The sequence below is a fragment of the Urocampus carinirostris genome, chromosome 3 (assembly GCF_059441175.1).
Source record: "Urocampus carinirostris isolate Australia breed hairy pipefish chromosome 3, RoL_Ucar_1.0, whole genome shotgun sequence".
Lineage (NCBI taxonomy): Eukaryota > Metazoa > Chordata > Actinopteri > Syngnathiformes > Syngnathidae > Urocampus > Urocampus carinirostris.
This window is the reverse complement of record NC_142351.1, coordinates 30,362,254-30,373,468: the sequence shown is the minus strand read 5'-3', so window position 1 is coordinate 30,373,468 and position 11,215 is coordinate 30,362,254. Positions and strand designations below refer to the sequence as shown.

General features: G+C 40.7%; 1 protein-coding gene across 1 annotated transcript; it reads left to right on the top strand.

Moving 5' to 3' along the window:
• The first annotated feature begins 2,951 nt into the window (after window positions 1-2,951).
• On the top strand, window positions 2,952-9,739 carry LOC148369387 (uncharacterized). Its single transcript, XM_088331372.1, has 3 exons — window positions 2,952-3,047; window positions 3,839-4,837; window positions 8,326-9,739. Exons 1-3 carry the CDS (start codon window positions 2,993-2,995, stop codon window positions 8,694-8,696), a joined length of 1,425 nt encoding a protein of 474 aa, XP_088187498.1. The 5' UTR covers window positions 2,952-2,992; the 3' UTR covers window positions 8,697-9,739.
• Window positions 9,740-11,215: the final 1,476 nt, after the last annotated feature.

Genomic DNA, 11,215 nt, shown 5'->3' with positions numbered 1-11,215 from the left:
AGTAACAGTATTATAGAAGAAGTGCTGGAAACCATCGGTAGGAAAATGTCATAACTTACTTTAGCTGGGGCTGTGTTAGCAAAGCACATATTTCAAAGTCAAATCCGTCCCGTGAGAAGGTTCTCGGCGGCCCCTGAGATGATCTTGATTCAAGAGAAAGTTTTGTTTTTAGTTAATAGATTTTTGTGCTTTATTTTGTTATATCTCAATCCAATTATATTTTAAAAAAACTATTTTAGTTGAAAAAAAATTACTCTTATGATTGAAGATCATGGTTCAGATCCTACCTCTCAGATAGGACGCACTGTGTTAAATATGGTGAAATGACATCTGAGCCCTTTAATGTTACCTGTGATGTTCCGCAGGGTTCAGTGCTTGGCCCCCTTCTTTTCAGCATTTACATGCTTCCATTAGGTGATATTATTCGCAAGTACAATATCAGCTTCCACTGCTACGCAGACGACACTCAACTATATCTTCCGTTGGAGGAATCTCCCACACTAAACTGTGGAAATTTGGAGGCCTGCCTCATTGAGATAAAAGAGTGGATGTCACTCAATTTCTTGCGTCTTAACTCTGAAAAGACCGAAATGTTAGTCATTGGTCAATCTAAATGCCGTGACTTATTCTCAAAAACTGCTGTGAACATTGACAAATGTCACATCACACAGAGTGACTCAGTTAAAAATTTAGGTGTCATATTTGGCCCTGATCTATCCTTTGAAATGCATGTAAAGAAAATTACTAGAACCGCTTTCTTCCATCTTCGTAACATTGCTAAAATCCGTTCAGTACTGTCTCAGTCGGATGCGGAAATTATAATTCATGCGTTTGTTCTCCCGTCTAGATTACTGTAATGCACTACTCTCTGGTCTCCCGAAGTCTAGAATCAAGTCTCTTCAGCTGGTACAAAATGCCGCAGCAAGGCTTTTAACTAGGACAAAAAAGTACGATCACATAACACCGATTTTGGCTAACCTGCATTGGCTCCCAGTTAGCCTTAGATGTGATTTCAAGGTTCTCTTAGTATTATACAAAATCATACATGGACTTGCTCCCTCTTATCTTTCAGATCTGATTTGCCCCTATGTCCCGGTCCGAAGCCTACGATCTCAGAGTGCCGGTCTTCTGGTGATCCAAAGAGCAAAGAAGTGTTCTGCTGGTTCGAGAGCGTTCTCCATCCGGGCACCGGTGCTGTGGAATGCTCTTCCCCCTGAGATCCGGTCTGCAACCTCAGTGGAAATGTTTAAATCTAAACTTAAAACTCACTTCTACTCCATAGCATATGAATAACCTACTCTTCTCGTCGGCTGAAAAATAGTTTGTGTAATATAGTGTAATAATCTGTGAAGCCCTTTGAGATTTAGGGCTATACAAATAAAAATGACTTGACTTGACAAGATTGCTGATAAAGGCATCATAAAATATAAATATAAATAAAGCATATTTATGTGATCATATTGGAATTTCAGTTGGTTCGAAATGGTTCACTTGACCAGTAGTTCTTAACTGGTGGGTCAAGACCCCAAAGTGGGTCGCGGACCTGTTTTCAGTGGCTTTTGTGGGCTTTTCCTAAGCAAAATATTGCTGAAAGAATGAAAACAGATGTTCAATTAAACTCCATAACAATAGATGGCAATTAGGCCCTGCTTGATCTCTTTTACCTCATTCTGTCAATCGGCACATTTGAGAGGGACCACGTCTCATTTTGTTGCGATATAGTTGGTTTTATTTCATTTGTAATAATGGGTCGTAAGAAAGTTAGCAATGAGGAGAAGGAAAAGTGGAAAACAGTGACAACAACGATCGAGTCGAAGAAGGAAACGTTTTCGAAATATGAAAACGGTGTGAGTGTCTGCCATTTTAGTGCTGCTGCAAGGAACAGTAAATTGTTTATAAATGTTATATTCATTATAATCCTTTTTTTAAACCATATAATTTAATAATGTTGGAGGTTAAGGTACACGTTTTATAACATTTTGAATTTCTTTTCGTATGTGGCTATTTTTAAACAGGTTACTTGTATGCGATGTGGTCTCATATGCTCGTATGTACAGTATTTGAATTTGGTTTTGCTGCTGAAAAAGGTGCATATATTCTACTATCTCTGCTTTAAATTGCAAAATCCTTTAATTGGGTAATTTTGAGAACTGGAATGGTGGGTCTTGATGTCAGACCAGATGAGAACCAGTGCACTAGACTATATACGTCATTTAAAAAAGTCAACATTTGATTCGTGGGGCATTCAGCATGTAGCCTTTTTTAATATGTCCCTCTGTCCGTTTGAGTTTGAAATTCCTGCAGTATAATAATAGTCTGCCAGGCAGAAGAGAGAGCAAATTCTATACGCCCACCCTACGAGAAGTTTAAAATGATAGAGGCAAAAGGAAGTGCAGCACGGTGTGGACTTTTTTCTCAACAACAGAAAATGACAATGCCAACTTGCCAAGTGTAGTTGGTGGAGTAAAGTGATGTGCAACTGTGGTAACACCACACATTTACATAAACACATGTTAGAAAAGCTCACGCTGCAGAGAGCAGCGAGCTGCAACCAAATGTGTAAACATATTACTGTTCCTGAACAAAAACCTGTTAATCCTTTGTCAAAAACAGAGACAATGAGAGACAATGGATAATTTCTTTGCATTACAGACTTTATTCTCAAAATATTGTGCAACGGAAGATACATTAGTTGTCTTGTATACACTGTTATACAGTGTTTGTATTTTTGTTACATTGCTGCTTTTTTTGTTTGACTCGCTTGGCTTTGCAATGGAAATATTTATACTTATGATATTAAAGACAATAAATGGTATGCATCGATACCAAAATTCTCGCCCATCACGATTGAGTAGTCATTCGTCCTAAGAGTTGACTACTAGGGATAAGTACGATCAAGAGAGAGCAGCGAAAAACGCATTTCTGATTGGTCAAAGGGGAATGAAAGACATGCTGCAATTGGTAAACCTCGAATTGTGAGCGCAAGAATCAGATGCTCCGATTGGTGTTTCGGGTTAGCGTAAGGACGCAATGCTCATACCGAAACGGTGAGTTACATTTGGTTTGTCTCAAGTTGAAATTTCTATCATTTTGTTCAGATATTCAGCTTTATGTCCAACTGGTCAAATGGGGTGACTTTGTGACAGTGTCAGATAAGGGCAGAGAAGTCGAAATGATGCCTAAAACATACAGGCGAATGGAGCAACAACATTAGCCTGCTTGCCGTTAGCCGCATGATTGTTTTGTATGGAAATGACCAGCGTAAACATTAGCTAGGCGAAAAAGTGTTGAGGTTATCAAACGCGTTCAAACAATTCTTTAGAATATGCTTGCATTTATAGTTGGTGTGCAGTTTTTAACAAAAAAACAAACTAAAAAGAATAGTTACGACCACCCCCCACGCCCCTTACCATTAATTTGACCTTACCTGTAACATATATCAATTCCTACCAAGGGCGAAAAATGCAAACCCAGAATATTGTAGTTGTATTTTATGGCTAAGGAATTGGCTTGAATATCAACCTATCACAATGAACCTTTTAAATGGTAAATAGTCTGCATTTATATAGCGCTTTTCAAGTCAAGGAAGACCTCCCAAAGCGCTTTACTAAGTGCTTGACACTTACCCATTCATACACACACTCACACACCAATAGCGGCCATGAAGCCATGCAAGGCGCCGACCTGCTTATTGGGGGCATTAGGGATTCAGTGTCTTCGATTGATTTCATGCTTGTGCTTTTCTGTTAATGTAGCATGAAAATGGTAAAAGTAAGCAAACAACTGTTTCAAATACAGTTCAAACGCCAACTCTGTTTTTCTCTATACCACCACGCAGTCATGTCAGTCATCCAAAAGTCTCATTCAGAAGTGAGCAGCGGCATGGCAACCCACCTCCGGTGCCCTCTTTGCGGCAATTTTGCCAAAAGTCACGCCTTCCAGCTGTCCCACATTGCCGCGGCCCATCCCACCTACCTGGATGGCGTTGCCATGGGTCGCCTCGGTAACATTGTCATGTACCAAAGTGGCGCCCAGCTCTTTCATTGCGCAGAGTGTTTCTTCACTAGCCGAGACTTCGACAAACTCTACCAGCACATCATCGCCAAACACTGCTTGGACGAGTCGGCAGTGGGAGTGGCTGCCGCCGAGGACAACGGGACTGAAAATGAGGACAAAGAATTGGGCGAAGATGTGCACGAGACTGCTGATGAAGTAAGAGAAGAAGATGAGGAAGAGATAGAAGTAGAAGAGAAAGTTATGGATATTAACGAGGAAGTCAGGGAAGAAGACAAGGAAGCAAAGGAGGAAGTGAAGGAAGTAGCCGAGGAAGTCAGGCAAGTAGACGAGATGATCGGGGAACGAGACGAAGAAGTCAGCAAAGTTGTGAATGAAAATCAGAAGGATTGTGATGGAGTGAATGAGCTGAATAAAGCATCTCCTGAACTACGGAGGGAGGTGAAGGACGAAGACACCACTTTAGAAATGTCGGACTACAACGCAGACAATAGTGTGATTTTGTTTGACGGTGAAGTCTACCAGTGCCTGATCTGCGGCTGGTGGAAAAACAAACTGAAAGGTTCGGCCATCACGCACGTCGTTCGCAAGCACAGAATCTCCAGACACTCTGTCAACAATAGGGTCAGAGAGTCTGAAGACAGCCTGGCCTCAAACTCCACTTTTACCCCTAAACCTCATCCGAGGGGCGGCGATGAAGAAGAGGACAGCCAGCTCACCGGCGACTTTCTTCAAGAGGAAATGAAGGCCTTGGCCAAAGTGGTCAGCTATTCCTCTAATCGCTACGTCTGTGCCATATGCGGATGGAAGACCAAAATGAAAGGTGAGGCCTCGATTTGTTCTTGGGAATTTGCTGATCTTTCCTTTTTTATTCATTAATTAACATAAAAAGAGTAACTGCAGATGCTTTACATTTGTTAAATCAAAACCTTTAAAAAAAAGCATAACAATGGAATTCTTCAGGCCTTGCATGACGTAAAATAACAGGCTGATTACATTGGTCGCAAAATACAGTTTAAGTAAATGTTTGACATTTCAAGGAACTCCTGAAATACATGATAATTCACTGATAGTAATCGAGTAGTAATATGCTAGTGATGACTTTCAAAACTTGTTTTATACTTAATATACAATAGATTTATAAATAACTCCAACTAGTGTCTTTTTAACATTGCTAACGTGCTGCTAACCTGTACCAAGCAAAGTTGCATTTTACTTTTTGCATACGCACTATAACAAAATGGACCAATTATTTACCGCAAACACAATATACTTTATCATTTGTGTGTTGCATTAACTGGAACAACAAATGTACAAAAACTGAATTTAACCCTCATGGTATGCAGGTACATATTATGTACATTTTCAGGCTTTTTATATTTTCAATAAAAGAGAGAGCATTGAAAAGTATACACTTGCGAGCTCAAATTTCTCACCGGTTGTGAGAACATGTACATATTCAAAATGGCAATGTGCTGCAATTTATATGTTATTGCATTTGGGAGCCAACCACATACTATACACAACATTGGCTATGTGCATTATTTAGGTGTATAAACATTCATTAGAATTCATAATTTTATCATAAACATCCTGTATTTCAATGCATTTCTCAGGATTTTGGTATTCCTCTCTTTAGTGCCGTGGAGTCAATTGTATGCAAAGTAAAAAAAAAAATGTTGAGTGATGCCAAAGTCCTTATCTAATAATAAAAATATCATTTTGCCTGCAAACCACTGAATGCAAATTGTTTTGCATTACTTTGCAAAGGTTTCTGGAGATCATTCTTTTGCAAAGCAATTAATTTTCAATGGCATTCAATACAATACAATAATTCATGCGCCTCATATATGAAATTTTTTTTGGGGGGTGCTCCTTATAATCCTGTGCAAACATATACTGGACTGTCTCAGAAAATTAGAATATTGTGATAAAGTTCTTTATTTTCTGTAATGCAATTAAAAAAACAAAAATGTCATACATTCTGGATTCATTACACATCAACTGAACTCTTTCAAGCCTTTTATTATTTTAATATTGCTGAATTTGGCTTACAGCTTAAGAAAACTCAAAAATCCTATCTCAAAATATTAGAATATCATGAAAAAGTATACAAGTAGGCTATTCAACTAATCACCTGAATCATCTAATTAACTCGAAACACCTTGCGAGGGTTTCCTGAGCCTTAAAAACACTCAGCTTGGTTCAGTAAACTAAATCACTGCTGATCTGACTGCTGTCCAGAGGACCATCATTGATACCCTCCTGATGGAGGGTAAGACACAAAAAGAAATTTCTTAAAGAGCAGGCTGTTCACAGAGTGCAGTTTCAAAGCATATCCACAAAAAGTCTGTTGGAAGGGAAAAATGTGGCCGGAAACGCTGCAGAACCAAGAGAGATGACCGCAGCCTTAACAAAATTGTGAAGAAGAGCCGCTTCCAGAATTTGGGGGAGCTTCAAAGACAGTGGGCTGAAGCTGGAGTCCAGGTATCAAAAGCCACAGTTCACAGACGTGTCCGGGAAATGGGCTACAATAGCCGTATTCCCATGGTCAAGCCACTTCTGAACTCAAGACAACGGAAGAAGCGTCTGACTTGGGCTATGGAGAAGAAGCACTGGACAGTTGCAGAGTGGTCCAAAGTCCTCTTTTCAGACGAAAGCAAGTTTTGCATTTCATTTGGAAGTCAAGGCGCCAGAGTCTGGAGAAAGGCTGGAGAGGAGCAAAATCCAAGTTGCTTGAAATCCAGTGTGAAGTTCCCACAGTCAGCAATGGTTTGGGGAGCCATGTCAGCTGCTGGTGTTGGTCCACTGTGTTTCATCAAGTCCAGAGTAAATGCAACTGTGTACCAAGAGATTTTAGAGCACTACATGCTTCCATCTGCTGAAAAGCTCTATGGAGATGAGGATTTCATTTTCCAGCATGATCTGGCACCTGCCCACAGTGCCAAAACCACCAGTAACTGGTGCACTGACCATGGCATCACTGTCCTTGATTGGCCTGCTAATTCCCCTGACCTGAACCCCATCGAGAATTTGTGGGGTATAGTTAAGAAGAAGATGAAAGACACCAGACCTACAAATGCAAATGAGCTGAAGGCCGCTATCGAAGCATCCTGGGCATCAATAACACCTCAGCAATGCCACAGGCTGATTGCCTCCATGCCACGCTGGATTGATGCAGTAATCCGTGCAAAAGGATTCCCAACCAAGTACTGAGTGCATCAATGGACATTTTCAAATGTTTGATTTAGTTTTGCTGTTATAAAATTATTTTTTTTACTTGGTCTGAGGAAGTATTCTAATATTTTGAGATAGGATTTTTGAGTTTTTTTCAGCTGTAAGCCAAAATCAGCAATATTCAAATAATAAAAGGCTTGAAATAGTTCAGTTGATGTGTAATGAATCCAGAATGTATGACATTTTTGTTTTTTTAATTGCATTACAGAAAATAAAGAACTTTATCACAATATTCTAATTTTCTGAGACAGTCCAGTAGTGCGGAAAATACGGTCCTCGAAAAGCGCTAAGACCAATCATTGGTGAGCTATTTCAAGAACGTATCTGCTGGCTACTCGGGTGTTCTTAGGGGGTTACCTGGTGCCCACGGGCAATACATTAGCAGGGTTCCTGCAGATCCTTGAAAAGTCTTAAAAGAAATTGAATTCATTATTTTTAAAAATAAGGCCTTATTGGCATTAAAATGTCTTAAATCCAATTTTGGAAAGTCTTAAAAATGTGAAGACATTAATAAGAATTATTTGTTTGAACGAAAAAGATTGAGTCACATTTATCAATTGTCTTTTAATTATTCACCGATTTACTTTGGTGGCAACGTGGCGTGACCACAATAACGGAACTATCAAAGTGATCTGGTTTCAGTCGGGCCTTTCAGAGCAGACGCATGTCCTCGGTCTATCCAAAATACGCATAGCAACTTCATGAACAGCAGCTGCCAGGTAATGCGTATGAGACACGATGTATTCTTTGCAAGAAGTATTTGGGGATTTGTTTTTTATTCGACTTGGTCTTAAATTTTATTCTTAAAAGGCATTTAAAATGTATTTAATGTAACTTGCCCTAAGCTGTAGAAACCCTGATGAGAGACGCCTTCTGAGCATGTCCACCATGGTATCAAAAACATGTTTTGAAGTCAGATGTGACATGCATCCTTTCGACAAGCCTTTGCACATTTCCAAAATGATTCCTATACCCCCCCAGTTTCTTCCTTTTTTCCCTCAATTAGTAGTTTTGATCCGAAGTTAAAATTGGAGTTTTTTTCGTGATGCGGATTCGTCAACTGTTACCGTTTAGGTTTTGCCATCAGTCACGTGGTGCGCACCCATGACGTGGAGCGTCCCTACGCCTGCAAGGACTGCAAGCGGACGTTCTTCCTGCCCAGTCGGCTCCTGCACCACGTCCGCACGAGCCATCGGCCGGGCCGCTACGCTTGCCCTTTCTGCTGCTTCAGGTCCGATGTCCTGGCCGGTTTCCGGAGGCACTGCAGCCGCTGCACGGCCCGCGACCAAGGTGACGTGGGAGTGGACTTGGTCATGGGCGAGGAGGAGAAAGGGACCGTGCTGGTCAAGGAGGAGACCAAAGAGACAAGAGCCGGCAGGAAAAGAGCGAGACGGCTGATTGAGGCTGAGGACGAAGGCGAGGTTATGTTCTATCATAGCTTTTGAAAATTACTGTATGTACATAGCACACACAGCCCCACGGTGCTGAGGTCCAGAGTTCGATTCCAGCTACCGCAGCCTTCCCGGAGGGAGTTTTCATGTTCTCCCCGGGCACTCCGGTTTGCTCCGACATTTCAAAAACGTGCATTCAAAGTAAATTGGCCAGTCCAAATTGTCCCTCGGTGTGAATGGGTGACTGGTTGTATGTCTCCGTGTGCCCTGCGACTGGCTGGCAACCAGTTCAGGGTGTCCCTGCCCACTGCCCGAAGATAGCTGGGATGTACCCCAGCACCCCCGCGACCCTTCTGAGGATAAGCGGTGCAGGAAATGGAAGGGTGTATGTACATTTTGTTGTTTGTTTTTTTACCGGTTGATTTACTCGTCTATCAGGGTTCGTACAGATGATTAAAATACCGTATTTTCCGCACTATAAGGCACACCTAAAAGTCATAATTTTTTTCAAAAGCTGACCATGCACCTTATAATACAGTGCGTCTTATTTATGGATCAACATTAAATCACAAGGTCTCGCAACTTACGCCACAGCCGCCGACTCGATTTTCCCCCGAACGTGGAGTAGTCCGCGGTGTATGCTGGGATTTATATACCGGCGTTTCATTGGCTAACCAATGTGTCAATCATCATTTGAATCGATCACTATTGGCTGAAGTTATTCGGAGCCTCGGATTGGCTAGAGCGCCAAAACAAACCCTGCAATTGGCCGAAAAAGATGTATCAATCATCCGTTGAATCGATCGCTATTGGCTGAAGTTATTCAAAGCCTCGGATTGGCTAGAGAGCCAAAACAAACCCTGCAATTGGCCAAAAAAGATGTGTCAATCATCCGTTAAATCGATCGCTATTGGCTGAAGTTATTCGGAGCCTCGGATTGGCTAGATGGCCAAAACAAACCCTGCAATTGGCCGAGTTTAGCAATGGCGTAGCAAGCTTGCTAAAGTACACCATAAAGAAACATGTTTTATTAGTCTGTATTTGCAAATAATTTACTCTCCTGGATTTACTTCAGTTGTAAGAAGACCATGATTGCGTATCATGGTCTTCTTATATATTGAACGTGAGAACTTAGGTGAGCTATGCGGCTTTATATTTTCCCGGTATCTTGTTTTAGAACAATCTTGATGTTGCTGTGATGAGTTGAGTGAATTAAACTCAATTCCAAGTGTTTATTGTCATATGCACAGTAAAGTTGCGAGCGAAAAAGAAAATAGAAACTAAGAAATGTTTGGCATTTCTTGAATCCCAAGACTTCAACCTTCCGAATGATATTTGAAATGATGCATTTGAGTGACATCGTACGAACACCGCATCCGCACGTGTCTACGACACGTATTTGCTTCTTTGCAAGCTTTGGGAATGTTAAGGGGGTAATCAGTTTGACTGAATCATCTGACTGTTTTGTCGACGTTCCCATTGTAGCGCCTTATAATCCGGTGCGCCTTATCTATGGAAGATATAGGACCAAAAACTATTTTTTGGGGGTGCGCCCTATAACCCGGTGCGCCCTATAGTGCGGAAAATACGGTACTTGCATTTTAATGTTGTTTTCAGGAATCAAAGTGCTTGAATTATAGGTGAAGTGCTTGTAAATGCTGTAAATTGTTGCCATATTTTACTACAAGTCTGCTTATAAATGACAGCAACATTGCTCTCTGGTGGCTTGACTGTGTCATTGCTTTTCTTCCCCCGTGATTAATGTCAGTTGGTATTAATTTGTATGGCATTGACCAATAAAGTGCCATCACTCCTTGCGGGGCGCGCCCAAGAGGACTTTTACATGCTACACCCCAAACAGGGAACAATGGAATGTGTATTAGTGCCAGGTTTACGCGTACATTTTAGACATTTATTAAAGGCCATGCAAATCATTAAGACGGTGTTTCCCAATGGTAAATTGTAATGGGAAGAACTTCTTGCATCTGAAATATATTCACACTTGTATTCTTCAGACCCACAAATTTATTTGCTCTTTACTTAAAGTTGGGCATTATTCATAAGTCAAAATATTTTATTTAAGTAGGGATCTTCAATACCTCATAAAGAGGGATATTATATCGATACTCTCATCCCAATATCAGATTTTTTAAAGAAATATCCTTAAATGGGCCGCTGTATTGTGTAGTGCAGGTCACCAATCCTTTTTAAGACTAGAGCACCTTTTTTTTACTAATAGCACGAAGGGCTTCCAGTTTGAAATACATTTCTATAATACTTATGTTATTACCGAGTTCATATCAGGTTAATTATTGAATGTAGGCTTAAATAGACTGTCAACTGCTAAAAATACAATTTTACTTGAAAATAACATATGACCCAGCACTAAAGAACTATTTTCACTTGAACTATATTACTGTGTTCGCAGGCACTTTAGCTGTTATGAGGGGGCACCACGTTGGAAACCCTTTTCAATATTGCAATTGAAAACAAGTGCTGCAAAGCACAAGAAAGAATACAGACAAAACGGCACCATTCTGTATTTTTTGCCCAGTTTTCTACATTGGGGGTAC